This window comes from Betta splendens, chromosome 22, assembly GCF_900634795.4.
Source record: "Betta splendens chromosome 22, fBetSpl5.4, whole genome shotgun sequence".
NCBI classification, from domain to species: domain Eukaryota; kingdom Metazoa; phylum Chordata; class Actinopteri; order Anabantiformes; family Osphronemidae; genus Betta; species Betta splendens.
Genome location: NC_040900.2, coordinates 8,038,937 through 8,056,463, shown reverse-complemented (window position 1 = coordinate 8,056,463; position 17,527 = coordinate 8,038,937). Strand labels below are relative to the sequence as shown.

Below are 17,527 nucleotides of genomic sequence, written 5' to 3'. Positions count from 1 at the left end.
GGAAATTTGTTTCATCCACAGTTAAATTAAAAAAAAGCATATTCTGAATACACAAACGATAATGTTCCTTTAACCTTGGTTAATGATCTCTTGGTTTCCTCATGGTCCTTCAGAACAGAGCTTATGTCAATCAGAGGTTCGGTGCTCTCAGTGATGCTGCTGATGCAGGTTTTCAGGGTTTGGTATTCTCTCATAAGATCAACAAGGGCACTGCATTGCTCTTGTCTGTAAATAAGAGAGGAATGCCACTCTTCCAGTAAGCATTGGTTGCGGTGAGTCCACTGCTGCCAGTTTTGCTTTAGTAGTCATTCATTCAGTACCTTTCTGTGATGAGTTTCTTTGTGTCCTCCCACGTAGTGTCCAGCAAGTTGATTTCTCTCAGCACTTCCCCGGCCAGCTCAGCATCTCTCTGGGCCAGCTGGTTGCCCTTGTCCCTCAGCCACTGTTCCTCGTGCTGATGTGACTCCAGCTCGTCCTCTAACTGATTAAAAAACCGTAGCCTGAAAAACAGAAATGCTGTGTTGATCATGTGCACAACCTTGAATCCAGTATGCATGCCCCGGTACTGTCAGGGCCACCCCTCTCCAAACCCTTAAAAATGACTATATCACTAACTTAATGTACAAGTATTGATGTAATTACACCATTAATGCTTTACCTCTGCTGAAGCGCATGGAGACTGGGCTCTTTGAAGCTTTGGTGGTCTGCTTTTTCTTCTATGTCCTCCACAGCTTTGAGTAGCTGTTCTTTACGCTGTCTGAAGGAGGCCCACAGAGCCCCCAAGGCCTCTGCTTCACTTTGTTTAGTCCCAAGTAAGTTCCTCACTGCATCAAGTTCAGCACTGAGTGAATCAGCCAGTATACGGCATGATTTACGAGAGCCCTCGTCAGTACTAATGTGGAGGTGGCTTTTACAGAGACTGCTGTCCAGGTTGGCAGCTAGTGTCTCAAGCTGGGTAATATCAGGGACAATAGTGCCCAACTCCTGTTGGAGTTCCTCTACTCTTCCCCGGTCCCAGCTGCCAGCACTCTCAACAGTCTGTCTCAGACCTCGCAACACCCCTGCTGCCACACTATGGGTCTGCAGAAAAGCCTCAAGCCTTTCAAGACATTCTAACTGGAGCTCAGTTATGTTCTGGGCCTCCACATAGGGCAGGAGACAGGTTTCCGCTCGGCTGCGGAGGAGCTGGGCATCACCAGGCTCACAGAACTGACAGAGCTTCTCAGTCTGTTGCTCCAAGCTCTGTCTTACACTGCACTGCCTCTGTAACGCCACCTGGGTCTCCTTTAAAAGTCAAATGATAAGAGATAAGGTGCACTGGTTTCAAACAAGATCCTGGAAAAAATTTGCTCTATCTTACCTTAGCTTGAGCAGCTGCAGACTGCAGGTTGCTAATGTTGATTTGAGAAGTTGAGTGCAGATTTGAAACTATGGACTCACTCCACTGGGAGAATCTACTAAGGGCCTGGTCAAACTGTTCAACCAGTGATAAGTGGTTCTGAAGCTCTTTGATTCTGAAAAAGAAAAGAGTCAAATTGGCCAAAGAAACAACCACCTCTTGCTACCATGATGGATATTAGTCCAATAATATATTGTTATACTACAAAAAACAAGCTAAGATACTGTGGACATGTTTACCATGAAAAAAATCCTCTAACTCTACCTTTGAGGCAAGACTTCATTTTGAGCATGAAGTCTCTTCTGCAGGGTCTCAAGGTCATCTTTAAGCTGCCTTATTCTATCATCAGCTGCTGTAGGATACAGTGACATCCCTAGAGACACCAACTCAGCATGCACAGGCTCCAGGGACTGGACTTCTGAGTGCAATGACTGCAAGACAATGCGTACATGTATATTTACTTATTTGCAATAATAAATAATGAATTTACCAAAAATATTACAGTAGGGTTGAAACATTAGGGGTTACTTTGTAAAACTGTCCACATACCTGCAAATCATTTAGCTCTGTGTGGAGCTTGAATTTATCTGCTGACAAACACTGACTCTCTGGTTTGGATGCAGACTCACTTCTCTCCAAGCAGGAAACAAAATGGGAACGCTGTTTCTCATACCTGAAGCACATCATCAAAAACATGGTTGTCTTCAAGAGTAAAACGTGGATCTACAGTATATTGGACTTATGCTGGCGTCATTCTACATATGTCAAAATAAAGGTCTTACTTTTGCCAAACAGAAAGCAGGTTCTCCAGTGTGCTCTGTTTGTCTTTTGCCTCCAAGACATTTTGCTCATAACTGCTGTTTAGTTCAGTCACAGTCCTCTCTGCTTGCTCTTTGTCACTGAGCCTTCGAGCACCAGCTGACAGGGACAGCAAAGTTCCCTTCAGCCTTTCCAGACACTGATAGACATCCTGGGGAACAATTATACAACAACAAACAAAGACCCAAGTTTTGAGACAGAAATCAATGTCTCACTAAATGTCTTGTACACAACTGGTATCTGGTATTTAATTAATTAAACAAGTAATTGCTTAGTACATACAGCATAAATAGACAATTATTAATAGTATTAAAAAGAGAAGAAGAGATTTTTTAATACCATGTGGCTTTGAAGAGCTCTGTAGGTCTCTGCTGAAGAGGTGCAAGACTTAATAGGACACTCCAGTTTACTATGTAGCTGACTCAGAGAGGTTTGTGCCTAGGACACAATAAATATCAAAACTATAAAATGCATATCCTCCTTAAACAACACACATGTATCACTCAGTATTATATACAGTACCTCTTCTAGGTTCACTTTGAACTTCTGCTGGTGAGAGGATCTTTCCTCTAGCTGTCCATCAAGCTGATGTACGCTCTCCTTTAGCTCCTCCCAATACCTGCCAATTTGGGTCAGACGAGCTTTAATGCGGGCCGACTCCCCAGAAGACACAAACTGGGCCAATGACTGGGAGTCTGCCTCCAGCTGAGAAGGCACTTCTGCCTTCTCCTGAAGTTCTGCACCAATAGTCTGGGTATGGACAGCAGATGTGGATGTTACATACATGTATTGATTGTAACAGAACTGTACTGTGTTTGTGGACATACTGAAAAGATCAATCTTAATAAAACTCAGAACCTTTACTGTGTTGATCTGTTGCTCAAGTGGCAAAGTAGAAGATTTCAATTCATCCAGTTGTTTTTCCCTTTCAGATATCCACAAGGAGAAGGCTTCGAACCTAGCACCAAACTGATCCCACTGACTTTTCATTTCTTCCAGAGTCTTGACACTGGAACACACAGACACAAATCTTTAACTAGCTAAACAAGTACAGTACCTATGCTACATCTGACTGTGGAGCAATGCTCTTGGTATAGTAACAAGCTCTGCTCCTCTGGTACAATATCATAATGGTGAAAAACATCATCTATTGTATCTGCAGATGTTAATCTGAAAACGTAAAATACATCATCTTACTCCTTTTTTAGTCCCGCCTCTAGTTTGTCCACTTGCTCACTGAGGCCTCGAGCTTGTTGTAGAAGCAGAGACTTGTGCTTTGGCCCAAGCTGGATTTCTGTTGCTCTTTTCAGCAATGTGTTCATATGAGAGGCCTCTGCTTCACACTGCTTAAACAACACCTGTTTAAAAACATAAACCCCTTTCATTAATGTAATTGCAATTAGTGGAAACACACTCCATACAGTAGTGGTCTGTACTTACTCTAGCCTGGTCAAGCTCAACAGTGAGGCTCTCAGGACTGCTGAAGTTCAGGTCCCTCTCCATTGTTGAGCGAGCCTTGTTAATAAACTCCTGTACTGCTTCCTGCTGATTGTCAAACTCCAACCAGGCTGCCAGTGTGACCTATGGGTGACAGGTATATATTTAGTACTACAAGATGAGGCAACGAGGCAAAATTTGACAGAGGAACAGAGCTATGAACCTCACCTTGCTCAAGTGCTTTTTACCTACAGCGCAACTAGAACAACCTCTGCACACTCTTGCACAGAAATTTTCCATACAGTAAATGCTTCTCTGCAAATGCTGCTGCACTGACAGGAGGTGCTCTCCTCCTTCTAACAGTCCGAGGAGGAGAGCACTTCCAAACTGTATGTCCTGCAGTTATTTCTCCTAGTTAAAACAATACTGCTGACTATATTGTGATTTTCTAACTAACACTTTTTGAATAATTAATTATTTCAATTCAATTTTATTTATATAAATCACAACAAAGTTGTCTCAAGGCACTTGAGACAACTACTGTACAGGGTAAGATTTAAAACCTTACCTAACTAACAAATCGCACATACAGCAAGCCTTTAATTGTAATTAATTACAATAATAGAATAGAAGTGCTTTGGTAACATTGTTCACCTCAAGACTTTGCTCCTGTGAATCCATATTCTGTTCCATTTTGCTGAGCGTGTTCTCTAAACTCTGCAGGTCCTGCTGAAGAGCCTCCCCCAGACCCTCCTCGGTCTGGAGCTGGTGGCCTCTAGTGATCAGCTGCTGGACATCCTTTCTCTTCAGCTTCAGCCGTTTTGAAAGTTGCTAGGGGAAGAAGTATGTGTTAAAAACATTAAGCTTTCAAATAAAATAATAATTATTGTCATTAATGGTTGTTAATCTTCTCCAGTACCTGGTGAACAAGTAGAAGTTGTTGTGCTTCTCTAACAGTTGGACTATTTAGTATTTTGGTAACTTCAGACTGAGCTTCTTTCTGCCCCTCAATGAGATCATCCAGTGTACATTGTACCTCTTCTCTGAACTGTACACAGTCCCCGACAGCCAGCACCATCTTCTCTGCCTTGAGGAAACAAATAGAATAAACAAAACACTAACAAACTTGATATACTGAATATAGGCTATAACCTGTCCAGTTCAATATAAGGAATGTGTGCTGTGTACAGTATAATGGAGGCGCTTGGACCTTTTCAGGTAATTTACTGTGGAGTGCCAGAGGGGATATGCTGTCTGGGTTGCATGTAGTACCTTAGGAAAATCTGTGTGATGTTTTTCCTACCTCTAAGAGTGAAGCAAGAAGACCCTTAAAATCAGTAGAAAGCTTGCTCAGTGCACTTCCTTGCCTCTGGGCATCGCTGTCAGCACAGATTTCAATCAGTGTGGCCATGCGGGTTTTTAGCCAGCCCAGATTTCCCTCCTGTAGCTCTGCATCATTCCTCAGCTCCTGCACACCATAGCAGATTGTGATGTGCTCAAGAGTCCTCTATACTGTTTTCACAGTCAGTTCAATTCTGCAGTGACAAAACAGCAGCACATAGTTCGGAATAACTCACCGTGATGGTAGATTTCACCTGGCTGTATTTTCTGGGGTCATTTGCTCGGTTTCGCAGCAGCCTTAGTTGGCTTTCTTTAGATATAAGCCAGCAGGACAGTTCAGCGTACCTGTTTAACACCACAGACATTATCAATCAATAAAAATAAATATTTTATGTGATGTATTATCTAATATATTTGTCCTGAAAATCATTATCTCAACCAAATTAATTATTTATTATTTATTATTAATTAACCAAAAATGCAGTGACTACTGTAACACGTTGCAATACTTTACCACAAAATCAAAAATCATCAATCAAATAATTAATTAAATTACTGTACCTTGCATTGTACTCCTTCCATTTGTCCTGATGCTGCATTAGCTTCTGATGTGCATTTTCAATCTCGTCCTGGACTTCAGAGAAGTCCTTTCTTGCTGTTTCCAGGGTCTGGTGAGCAGGGTCCCCTTCAGGGAGCTTTTGACAAAGTTCCTCCATCAATTGTAGTCTCTTCTCACAGATGGACTGAGGACCCTTTTCCCTGAAGAAGGCCTTTAGTAAAATAAATAAATGCAGCATGTACTTGTTTAGCATATCTGACACTAATACAGGACAGGACAAGTTTTACTAATGAATCCATAATTTATTGTACATGCTAGACCATGACACACAATAAAATGTGAATGATACAACGAATCAACACAAAGTTGACAAGGACATTAAAAGCACCTTGTTTTATGTAGATCAAGTTCATTAAAGCACCTCACACTGCTACACAGCAGTTAATCACTACATGAAACACATCCAAACACCAAGGCTCCCTGAGCTCACCCTGTGCTCCTTGATGAGCCTCTCACTGCCCATGCTGGCCAGGTGGCGGTTCTCCCTGGTCACCTCTGCCTGGCACTCCTGTAGTGACAACATCATCTTGCTCCTTTCCACCTCTACCTTAAGGTGGAGGAGGTGAAAGGGGGCATCTGTCTGGATATCCTGGGAAATAAGATGAATGACAACAGTAATTAGAAATAGGAATTCTAGATTTAATAGGCACATACAGGTAAAACATGCAGATAGATTATCAATGCTAAAAGCTCTTATTATCTGCTTAAGGATTTTATGCTTATATAAAATATGAGATTGTTGTGCAGTTGCAGTGCTAACAAACTTTAGATTGCTGATTAAAAGCTGCCATTTAAAATCCTGGTTAATTTCCACCAACCTTCCAGTGTTTGTGCAGCTTCCTGACCGTTTCCTGCAGTGACTGCTGTTCCTGCTCTGGCAAAATATCGGTCAGCTCATCACAAGCTTTGAGGAAAGTATTTAAGACCCGCTGGTCCAGCTGACCAAAAAATTCCTGCAAAAAAAAATATATATATAAAATAAAAGCCAACAAATGTGAATCACGTCTCACACTTCCTAAACAACAGGTTACATATTATTGACATGCACAAATCTCTGACACGCTGTAGCAAGATCAATATTAATATTTATATACAGTATAAAATTATGATAAGTGTTGCTCTCTTACTGTGTGTTTTTTGAGCAGCTCCTCCGGGTTGCCTCTTTCTGTCAGACAGTTCTGTGCCATTTTAAGAACCTTCTCCAGCTCCACCCGTGACTCATCAAACCTTTTCATGAGGCTGCTGTTTGCTTCTACATGCTTTCGCCACTCTGTAGATTCTTTAATCATGGTCTAAAGATACAGAGATTTTAAAAAAAACTTAACTCTAATGCTTTATTAGAGTTTAACTGGACTGATGCTCACCTGTGAGGAAGCCTGCAGGTCTGCCACTCTTTTCTGCAGAAGACTCATATCCATGTGCTGGAGGGTTTTGCTGCTGTTCATTATCTTCTGGATAGCCTGGTGGTTTTTCTCTATCACTGTTAGACACTTTTTACAACTATGTGTGAAGGTCGCCAGCTCCTGCAGTATTCAAGGACAAGTGGGTTGTGAACCCATTGTATGATGTCATGAACGGCATTAAAATACTTATATTTTAGTTACCTGGCATTTCTGTTTGAAGTCTACTGGTCCTTCAGAGTCTGCAGTGCTGGTGATGTGACTGGCCTTTTCCAGGGCCTGGTAGAAACCCGTAATGTTCTTCTCCATTTCTTCCAGTGGAGGTAATAAGGACTGGGACTCCCTCAGCAGAGGCAAACATCTCTCCCTCACCTGATTCAGTCATATCAAATTAAATAATTTTAGTCTTTATCATCATGTCAGCAATTAATTTGACTGGAAATTGTGAGTCATTTCCATTTACTTTAACATTAAAAGGTAGCTCAGTTTACTGTAGGTGGCATACTATATTACTATGACATACCTTGCTCAGCTGCTCTTTAATGGAGGCCATCACAGCCATCATTTGAGAAACCTCTTCATGTGGAGTGTCTTTGGTTAAAAGCTGAGCTGTTCGACTTGCTGCCTTAGAAGCTGCTTCCATAGCTGGCACTTTGTGCTTGATTTCCTACGAGAAGTTGAAGTAGATATTTTGATTATTTTCAATAACAGAAAACCTAATAAACTTAAGAAACAGGACGATGGGCCGTTTACCTCAACATCTTGAACAAAGGCTCTGATGTTCAAGAAAGATACTTGGATAGGAGCAGTCATCTTCTCATTAGTTGCGTCCATGAACAGTTTCAGGGTATTAATACCATCTTGGTAGTCTTGTCTCAACTTATCCACCTCATCTGCTCTTGCATACTACAAGATAAACAAAGAAGGACATGCTACTGTATGAACAAATACGATAATTTTAAATTTAATTTTAAAGTTAAATCCTAACGCTAGGCATCTTTCATGTGTGGTTTATTGTTTACATGCACACTTACATGTTTGACTTTGACAAACAGCTCTCTCCATCTCCCATTCAGAAGGAGAAGCTGCTGCTTCAGATCTCGAGAAACTGTATCATCACAAGTTTCAATAAGGAAGTTCCCGGAATCATTCATATCCATGTGCTGCTGGATCCAGTGTGAGATGTTTCTGAAGAAATCCTAAAATAGGACAGGCAGACAAAGCCAAAATAAAAGCTACAGTACACATTTAAACAATATTGTGCATGTCCAACATTGTTTATCATCTGCAGTATCGTAAACCTACACGTTTGGCATTTTCTGACTGGTTCAGCATCTGCTCAGCGTCCTCCAGCCAGGCCTGCAGAGCTGCCACTGTGCTGCTGTATTTCTCCCAGTTCGAAATCACCTCCTCCAGCATGCTGCGGACACTCCGCACCTCCAAGGACAGATTCTTCCACTGAGCTGTAGTATCACTGAGAAACTTACTCACCCCTTCTGCTTCATCAACTGAAAACACAATAAGAAATACATTAGGTATGTTTAGAAAAAAAAACATACAGGCCTAATACAGGCAACTGTACATACAATAGCATTTAATGTCTGCTGATCATTTGCCCATTGGGTTGATTTTAAAGTGCGTTATGACAGAAGGATCATGCTAATATGGCATTCGCAATTAATGCAATGACTGGTGCATGTTTCATGCATAATGCAGTGTTGGGATTTTTAAGTTGGTGTTAAATGTAAGTTCAGGGTTCAGTAGGTTAGCAGCTCCACATGTGTAGAGCAGATTAGCATGGAAGACAATTAAGGTTTTAAACATTGTCAGGCTGGTTTTAGACTTACCTCTGTTACAGGTCTTAGACCCTGTAACATGAAATTAATAACAAAACCATTTACTTAAAACTCAAAACAATATTTATATACAGTATGTACAATATATTTAAGAATAGGTTCTTAAACAAATTAGAGTCTTACTTGAACTGTCAGACTTTACATATACTTCTGCAGCATGCTTGAGGGCTGTAAATATTATCTCATACTGCTCAAGGAACCTGTGGCCTTCAGTGAATGTCTGGGATGGCAAAGACAGAGATTAAATATCATTCATAGATACATGGCTAATAATACTGCCACAGTGGCCTTGATTTTAACTTACTAGGTAGTTCTGCAACAGAAGATCAACAGAGTCTCGTCTGCCATATTTAATGATCCAGGACTTGAGCTTTGACTCAGCCAGCATGAGAAAGGCCATCAGACGATACTTCATTTCCCAGAATTCCAGTTTAATTAAATGATCATGTGTGGATGTAGACACAAAATTGAATCTGCAAATTAAACAAAGGGCCACATTTTATCTTTTACAATTATGTAGAAAAGTATCAGCTATAAGACGATGCATGCAATAAATGTGTGTTGTTGTTTTTTGTTTTAAGGTTTTACCGTTCAGCCATGTCTTGGAGCTGTTCGGGTGGGACAGGTACCCCATTAACTGATCTGTCCCTGTGGATCTGCTGGAACGTTTGCCTGTGTGATTCCAGGTTTTTTAATACCTCCTGCAAAATGGAAACACGATCTTGAAGAAATCGGTTTCTCTCTGTGACACATCTTCAGTATGTAACAACATCAGTGAAGCACCTTAAAATTCTGTGGCGTTACCTTATGCTGCTCAAGTTTTCTGTGAAAAACATTGGCTGTCTCTTCGTGAGCATGTTGAATGGGAATGTCCTCTCTCAGAGCCATCTCCGCTCTGTGAAGCCAGGCGCCGATCACCCCCAGAGGACCAGGCAGAGACTTGTCCAGATGGATGTGCCAGTCCAGCAGCTGCAATTGACAGCCATTAAAAACCCACTTTAACAAAGCAAGACTCCACCACAGAGAAGGCTGTGCTGATCAAAACATTTCCACATGTTCACAAGCAATCAAGCCACAAAACAGAATTCATTCCAGTCTAGACAAGCGGTGAATGTGTAGACGAGCAGATTGCCTGCTGAACAAAAGCTCCTCTGTTCCACTCTCCCCTCCTCTGAACAAACTCTAATTCAAACACTTGCATCCCACTGAACTTTCACTGGCAGCAAGTAATAGGAGAAAGACTTGTTGTGTTCCTCTCAATATAATATATTTCAGTTTGATGATGCAAAAAAGTTTAGTAAAAAGCTCAATTAGAAATCAAAAGGAATGATTAATTAACCAAATTATCTCTGTTTTCTTGTAACCAATTCATGCATTATTTATGTTGTGCAGAAGTATGGATTACAATTACCCTGGCAGACAAGCGGTCCCACGCCTGCTTGACCAAAGCTTGGTCCACAGACAGTTTACCATCCTTGTTTACTGGATGCAGAAGTGTATCAGTCTGCTTTTTCTTCATTTCATACTGTACACGGAGGCTCTTAAACACCTGCAGAATTAGAGAAGACAACAGTGTTAGCAGGAGATGAACGTCTTTGTCCATGCATAATGTTATATAACAATGCACTGTCTTCCAGGCCTGACTCACCTGATATTTGTCTGTGAGGCTTCCCTCTGCTCCCTGGGCCCGCAGCACATCTCTCTCCAGCTGGTCTAAAAACACCCTCAGCTCTCTCAGCATCTTCCGCTCCTCTCTCTGTCACAGTCAGATATAATACAGAGACTTAGACAGGAAACAATCTCATTTGAACCAATCTTTCTGATTAGTACAGTCAACCCTCAAACAGAATCCAATATCCAAAAACACACATTAGATCGAATCAAGGATCAGAATCAAGACTTAACCTACTAGAGTATTAACACATTCCACAGAAAGACACCTCTTATCCCTTAGTACAGATGAGTTTTAGAAATCAAAGCAGTATGAACAGCAAAGGTGCAATGTCTGCATAACTCAATTTAGTGAAACATACCTTGAGCATTTGCTCTATATCTTGGGGATCAGACTATCCAAGAAAGCAGCAAGGCACACAAGAGATTCAAACAGATCACAAAAGGGATTAGAACAGCAAGGAAGCGAGAGGAAATGCAGATGAGAAATGGGGGTGAGGATGAGGTGGGGTCATACTCCAAACAGAAGACGTGCTACACTGTGACCTGAACTCTCACCTGAAGTACTGGCACTGACAGTGCAAAAGTTGGAATTGAGCCAAGAAGCAGCTTAATGTGCACAAACAGGCAAACGGAGAAATTAAATAAGTGAGTGACACAAACTAAATGCTGATTCTGTGATTTGTTTTCAATCCAAAAGGACAAGCTCAAAACAGTCAGGGACCGATTTGAAACTCTTAATTCAACAGTTATTGATGTGAACTGTAGATGATTACATGGTCATTCTAAATGAAAGATGATAAACTTTGCAATACAGGGAAAAGGTGTGGCAACAACATATCCAGGACAAGTATGTATGTATTGTGAATTATATTTCACATTTTTTATTTTCCCCCCACATTGTTCAATCATTGCCCTTCATGCACATACATACATTTATATTTACCACTATCATACAGACATTACCTCATCTTGTTGGCCATCTGTCTCGGTGTGGTGAGGATTTGGGTAATGCTTAAGGAACTGAGCCACATAGGTCATGATGGACTTCTCATCTGGCTTCTCCACATCCACATCTAAAACACACAAACACATCCTGCTGATCTGAACAAACAAAGCAAATATTTTCTGTATGTAACTTTACATATTTTAAACATAGGAAATGACAAACAGATATGACAGCATTATCACATATGGTAGCATTGAATGAAGCATTTTGAATGAAGATTAATCTCTCCAGGCCTAATTATATATGTCTACTACATTTTTGACCTGAAATCAGGGTTAAGCTGTTGTAGGAGTGAACATTTCAGTGCAGGGCCTTTTATGCAATAAAGCATCACGACTCTGCTGGTGAAGACAGGACTGCAGAGCCACTGCAGACTGCTTTACATCTGCAGACTGAACTGAACTGTAGACAGCACACATTTTTACCAAGGCTCATGATGCATTAATTACAGAGGTAAACAATTTGCTTTCACGTAAAAACCCTAGTCTATTTTATGTAAAGTCTCTTTAGTTAAGTCTGAAAAAGCTTGAACGGCTTAAGGATTATTTACTTCACAACACACATGTATTCTACTCTAAAAGGTACAGTATGCGTCCCTGGAAATCTTTGTAATGTCAACATTAGCAATGGTGAAGGGCACCTTCTGGATCCAGCAGTCGAGGAATGCCTAGCTCATTTTCTGCCAGGACAAAGGCATCTTCCAAATTCTCCCTGTTGCTCCTCCTCCGCACCACCTCCATGTCCACAAGGTCTGGCCTGATGGCATGTATCACTGACTGGAATGCAACACCATCACGCCAGCTGGAACCAAAGTCCTTGACCTCAATTCCATGATGCCTACAAAACACAAACATATAAAATAATATAAAAGAATATAATAAAATATAAAATCTGAATATAATAAAATATAAAATCTGTGAACTGATGCAATAGCAAACTTGACTACAAAAGACTGTAAGACGCACTTTGCTGCGGTGCACTGCACCCATCGGAGAAGGGCCTTTTTGGCATTGCCCTGAAATTTGTTGACCACCTTCCTCTTCATTGGAGGGCTTCCTGTTTCAGAGCTGGTTATACTCTCTACAGATGAGTTGCTGTTAGACAGTGCCTGTAGGGCTGGCAGGTTGCTGGTTAACTCCTCAATCTGATAAGAATCAAAAAGAAAAGTAAAGAGTAGATTCCACTGTGTCCATTTTGGCACTTATTTACAGTATGTCTATAGATTATTACTGTACCTGGAAGTAGAGGATAACAGTCCATATCAACCCAAGGACTATTGATGGTCGTCCATCCGCTATGTCAGTAGCATGAATGTTAACAAGTTTGATCTGAAACAAAGACCAAGCACCAGATTATTCACGAAACAAGTCAGAACTTGACAGTTGTCCTTTTTTAAAGTCTCAACCCAGAATCTACCAAAGTTCAATATCATTTATCATAATATTGCAAACTTTTTTTTTTTTCAACTCAGTCATCAAAGTCTTTGATGCAGGTTAAATATTGTAATAATGGAGCATCTGAGTAGCCAAAGCAAGAAGGCAGAAACAACATCAGTGAAAGTCAACCAGATGAAAAATGAAAAGTGCATTCATCTTAAATGATAAGCAGATGTTCCACATTACTGCAAACCTGCATTGGAGAACTTTCACAACATTACTACAGCTGAGAACTATAGGGAGCCAGACACATCTGGAGCCACTGCTCTAGTCAAAATGCATGTCATTAAAAAAGCATGACCAGTCTTAAAGAGCAACAAGTGTTGCTTTGTAGACATCGTGCATTGAAATAAAACGCATACAGTTCATAGGCACACAGGGTGTTTAATGGCGACTGACCGGAGATCCTCGATACACAGACTGAAGGCACACGTAATGGGAGAGAAATCACAACAATGTAAGTCCTCAGGGGACACAGATGAAAGTGGGACATTGGCTTCAAACAGCCAAGGGATTTAGAGATGGGTTATGTAATCAAGAAGTCCTGTTTCTGGCTGCTGCTTCTTTCAGTGTGGTGCAATTTGTGCAAACACACACAACCTGTACCACACTAACACATATTTAAAAAACAGCTTTTCTCATGACGTCTTCATCATACCTTGGACATGACACTGCTGTTAGGATGAGTGACTTTCAAACATACATGTATAAGATTTGGGAGAACGCTTTAAATGCTTACCTTTCTGCCTTCAAGGAATTTAAGTGCAGTGCCAATGTTGGAAACCCAGTGGATCCTCTTCAGCTGCCGGCCTTGCTCGCAGGGCTATAGACACAGAGGGTGGAAAGTGATAATCACACAAACCGAGAGAGCCACGTCATACCGAGCTATAAATATCATATACCATTTGTTCACTTAAAACATGCTCAAAAGGTATCACGTTTAAGTGTTTAATTTTTTTTAATTTGCACTTTTGAGAAAAAGATAGTGACAGCAGTTTGGTACTGTATCAAAAACAGAGCCACTTCAATAAATTAACTGCTGATGTGAAAGTCTGTGCTCTCAAACCGTACTTGAATGCAAAGAGATCTGTTACATTTTTGTCACATATAAACCTGCAGGGTGCACCTGAAGCAGCATGAAATTTAAAAAATGATTTCAAAACATTACTGTACTTACTAGTCTCTGGCCAGACAGCACCTCCAACAAAGCCAAAAGCTTCACCCCATCTTTGATGTCCTCAAAAAGGTCATTAACCTCCAGTGGTGGTTTATGCTGGTGACGAGGGGACAAAAAGGGCAAATTAAAACATAGTGAGAATTTCTTTTAGAGTAGAACCGAGGCTTCTAAAGAACATATAGTAATGCCTTACTGAGTCTACACGTGTATAGTGTGAAGGGATATTGGTATTCGAGCCCATTAGCAACAACGAGGAGAAACCAAATGCGGTTCGTGAGAAACAGGCTTGTTAGCAACAACCACAGAGCCTCCCTGCAGCTGAAAAGATGGTGTCTTTCCCTCAGTAGTGGCCTGGTGCCCAGTCCTGAGGCGACGGGACTCATTTAACCCTAACTGGATCATATCCACACATTTACAGGGCTTCACAGGGATGAGTGACGGGCTTACATCTCGTTGTATTAGAAAAGCAACACTATGGGCGTAAGTGAAACAGACTGATGCTTTAATTAAAAGAAAAGCTCACCAGGGGAATTCTTTATTTGGCACTGTATTACAGGCCACTTCACAACTAAACATATTCCACGACAGGATGCAGTTGGCTGCTTATCTGGGGCAAAGCAGTGTGAAGAGGAGAATGTCTGTCCAGTATTCTCAACTTTTTATCTTCCTGTCACAACAATACTTTACAGGATGTGCTGTGTGTTTAGTGCAGCGATCTCCATTTGAATATACGGTATGTTACTGTATAGGGTTATCTGTTTTAATAAAAAGAAAAATCAGACATGCTATTTAAAGCATAACCTTTGTAATCTTTAAATCGGTCACACCCTGGAAAATTAGTATATTCGGCAATGAAGTCACATGACATTTTCCCAAGTGAAAAAGCTACTTTGGAACAGAATGTGGAAGGAAATGGACACTAAGCCTGAAGGGAAACCCGGGCAGCTGCAGGAAGCAGCTCAGATAATCCAGACTTTCACCTAGGAAAACGTTGCACCATCACTAAATGTGCAGATGGAAAGCGATGTAAACCATCAAGAACACAAGCCTGTCGTTCCCACAAGGCAGCTGTCTGCAGTGTAAATATGACTGGCTTATACTACATTAGTCCTATTGGTATGCACAGTGAGTGAGCTTGGGCGCAGAGCATGAATAATGAAGAATAGACCTACAAAGTGACTCTACGTTGGCTCACCACATAACTGAGATTCTTCTGAAGTTTTAGAGGCCGTGCTTGAGCTCAGGCTCAACAAAAACAAATCTCTTTGCCAGCTTCCACTGTTACACCATGAATCTGGGCCTTGTTCCTGTATGTACGTGTTATTTAAAATGACCTGCAACTTATTCTATACTGCCAGGAGAAATGTGACTAAGCTCCTGTTATTTTGGGGTCACAGTGTGATGTAATACAGCATGTGTTGTTATTATTATTCACTCAGTACCCTGTAATTTCCAGCCATAAAACCTTAGAAGCAGACGACTGCCTGCAGGAAACTGTCCTCACCCCCCTGCTCTCCATCTGCACACTGCAACAGTGTCCCTGCCAATCTCCACAAATCCATATACGCTACACAAATTACCCAGCACCCACGCACATACCAATACGCCAATGCTCAGGAACACACATACACACACAAACAATTAATAGACAATAGATACAGTACTGTATACACCCCCGCCCCACAGGGTTGTGAATAACGCCATTAAACCCAATATGGCACACAAACACACTCCCTATTGGTATAAAGCTCATCCGAGTATGAACACCCCTGGTGAGATGCTTTAGAACAGAACTGCAAAGCTGCCTCTGAGCTCTGTCATGTTTTTCTAGCAAATCACCATCCACCAGTTTCCTCCATGACCTTTCCAAAGCTTCTTTTCTCTGGATCACCCAGTAGGAGAACCATGCTGGAGTCATACTGTAAAGAGGCTGTGTTTCTTCCTCATCATTAGTTGCATCAAAATGTTATTTTGAACTGATTGTGAAACCTTAAAAAACAAGATAAGTTATGTTGTCATTTACAGTTAACTGGTTAATTTAAATCATGTTGTGCAGTGTTAAATGTTGTGCAGTGTGGTGAGGGCCCATTATCAGGCCCATTTGGCTGTCAAGTCTGTCAGCAATTACTGTGTAAATGATCAGGGGCCTGAAACGCTCTTGACCATAGAAGCAACAGTCATAATAGACAGTAAATACTTTGCAAATGACCAGCACAGTTTTATCTGACTATCTGGTATCATAACTATTTTTTGTCTTGAATCTCCAGTTTAGGGAAAATAATTACCAGCTCTCTTGTGACATTAATGAAAATCAGCACCTACCTTGGCTAAATGAGAATTGATCCATTTTGTGAAGGTTCTCTTCTGGACTGCCTCTTGCTCATCTGAAAATGAAAACACAACAGAAGCACATCATTACATGGCAGAGGCCACATGCTCTGTTTGAGCCTAAGCCTGATGCTTAGACAGAGCAGCTGGTGTTACTTAATTTCTTATTATAAGAAATTACAAATGTAAATTAATTAGACGTGAATATAGTTCGTTTATTGTTGCCACAGAAACATAAAACATAAAATATCAATCCTAACTACAGTAAAAATGTTGTCATTTAGACTTTACAGGACTTCCTTAGCTTCAACCTTTCTCTACCTCTCTGATACCGAGCTGCACCTACTGTTGTGGCTCGGTACTGTATCAGTAAGAAGCCTAACTTTTGCAGTGGTTAGACGTTTGTCATGGGATTAACACATGCTCGTATGAAACACGCTGCTAAGAAGAGCTCTCAGAAAGAGGTCAAACAAGGAGATTAAAGAATGAGCGGAGAGGAGATGGTGCTAACACCTTTCTCTATAGCTCTGTGTGTTAAATAACACCATGCATGATTGTTTTGGTCTCCCCCTGCCTCTTTTGTGGTCTACAAATCTATTCACATACAATGCCTCATGCATTATGCAGCACGTTTAACAAAAGAGCAGATTCTTTTTTGTTGTAGTGATTCAACAAGGACTGCTTTCTAACAACGTGTCACGCATGTTGGTGTGTTAGTGCTGCACATAGAGGCCATTTTTAAACATCCACCCAGATATAGACTGTGATCACGTGTTTAAGGAAGCAAGGCGAATGCTATACAAGGGGCAAAGACATCACGTTAACCCACAGGCAAGTGCATCGTCAATGATGTACACAGGAGGTCCACTGAAGCATCTAAAAGCCCACTCAGATGCACACACACACACACACACACACACACACACACACACACACACACACACACACACACACACACACACACACACACACACACACACACACACACACACACACACACACACACACACTGCTGTGTGTGTGTGAGCAATGGAA

General features: G+C 41.1%; 1 protein-coding gene across 13 annotated transcripts in view; it reads right to left on the bottom strand.

Moving 5' to 3' along the window:
• syne1b (spectrin repeat containing, nuclear envelope 1b) overlaps positions 1 to 17,527 on the bottom strand; it is a 64,239-nt gene that overhangs the window by 40,901 nt on the left and 5,811 nt on the right. For 7 of the 13 annotated variants that reach the window (XM_029139281.3, XM_055505966.1, XM_055505967.1 and 4 more), the window contains 41 exons: positions 16,487 to 16,548; positions 14,165 to 14,260; positions 13,727 to 13,810; positions 12,787 to 12,879; positions 12,517 to 12,695; positions 12,192 to 12,388; positions 11,509 to 11,618; positions 11,101 to 11,151; positions 10,520 to 10,627; positions 10,283 to 10,420; positions 9,676 to 9,840; positions 9,460 to 9,572; positions 9,176 to 9,344; positions 8,995 to 9,091; positions 8,863 to 8,883; positions 8,321 to 8,523; positions 8,050 to 8,214; positions 7,769 to 7,921; positions 7,539 to 7,682; positions 7,220 to 7,387; positions 6,980 to 7,138; positions 6,743 to 6,907; positions 6,434 to 6,568; positions 6,046 to 6,204; positions 5,558 to 5,766; positions 5,233 to 5,341; positions 4,959 to 5,123; positions 4,575 to 4,742; positions 4,310 to 4,486; positions 3,659 to 3,799; positions 3,416 to 3,576; positions 3,077 to 3,227; positions 2,741 to 2,968; positions 2,558 to 2,656; positions 2,182 to 2,369; positions 1,949 to 2,072; positions 1,664 to 1,830; positions 1,361 to 1,514; positions 659 to 1,284; positions 321 to 500; positions 75 to 225 (listed from right to left, as the gene is read on the bottom strand). In XM_029139281.3, coding sequence (XP_028995114.1) covers positions 75 to 225; positions 321 to 500; positions 659 to 1,284; positions 1,361 to 1,514; positions 1,664 to 1,830; positions 1,949 to 2,072; positions 2,182 to 2,369; positions 2,558 to 2,656; positions 2,741 to 2,968; positions 3,077 to 3,227; positions 3,416 to 3,576; positions 3,659 to 3,799; positions 4,310 to 4,486; positions 4,575 to 4,742; positions 4,959 to 5,123; positions 5,233 to 5,341; positions 5,558 to 5,766; positions 6,046 to 6,204; positions 6,434 to 6,568; positions 6,743 to 6,907; positions 6,980 to 7,138; positions 7,220 to 7,387; positions 7,539 to 7,682; positions 7,769 to 7,921; positions 8,050 to 8,214; positions 8,321 to 8,523; positions 8,863 to 8,883; positions 8,995 to 9,091; positions 9,176 to 9,344; positions 9,460 to 9,572; positions 9,676 to 9,840; positions 10,283 to 10,420; positions 10,520 to 10,627; positions 11,101 to 11,151; positions 11,509 to 11,618; positions 12,192 to 12,388; positions 12,517 to 12,695; positions 12,787 to 12,879; positions 13,727 to 13,810; positions 14,165 to 14,260; positions 16,487 to 16,548 — 6,332 coding nt within the window. Of the gene's footprint in view, positions 1 to 74; positions 226 to 320; positions 501 to 658; positions 1,285 to 1,360; positions 1,515 to 1,663; positions 1,831 to 1,948; positions 2,073 to 2,181; positions 2,370 to 2,557; positions 2,657 to 2,740; positions 2,969 to 3,076; positions 3,228 to 3,415; positions 3,577 to 3,658; positions 3,800 to 4,309; positions 4,487 to 4,574; positions 4,743 to 4,958; positions 5,124 to 5,232; positions 5,342 to 5,557; positions 5,767 to 6,045; positions 6,205 to 6,433; positions 6,569 to 6,742; positions 6,908 to 6,979; positions 7,139 to 7,219; positions 7,388 to 7,538; positions 7,683 to 7,768; positions 7,922 to 8,049; positions 8,215 to 8,320; positions 8,524 to 8,862; positions 8,884 to 8,994; positions 9,092 to 9,175; positions 9,345 to 9,459; positions 9,573 to 9,675; positions 9,841 to 10,282; positions 10,421 to 10,519; positions 10,628 to 10,904; positions 10,938 to 11,100; positions 11,152 to 11,508; positions 11,619 to 12,191; positions 12,389 to 12,516; positions 12,696 to 12,786; positions 12,880 to 13,726; positions 13,811 to 14,164; positions 14,261 to 16,486; positions 16,549 to 17,527 lie in introns of all 13 variants that reach the window. The other 6 variants (XM_029139291.3, XM_055505960.1, XM_055505959.1 and 3 more) reach the window with 5 other exon arrangements.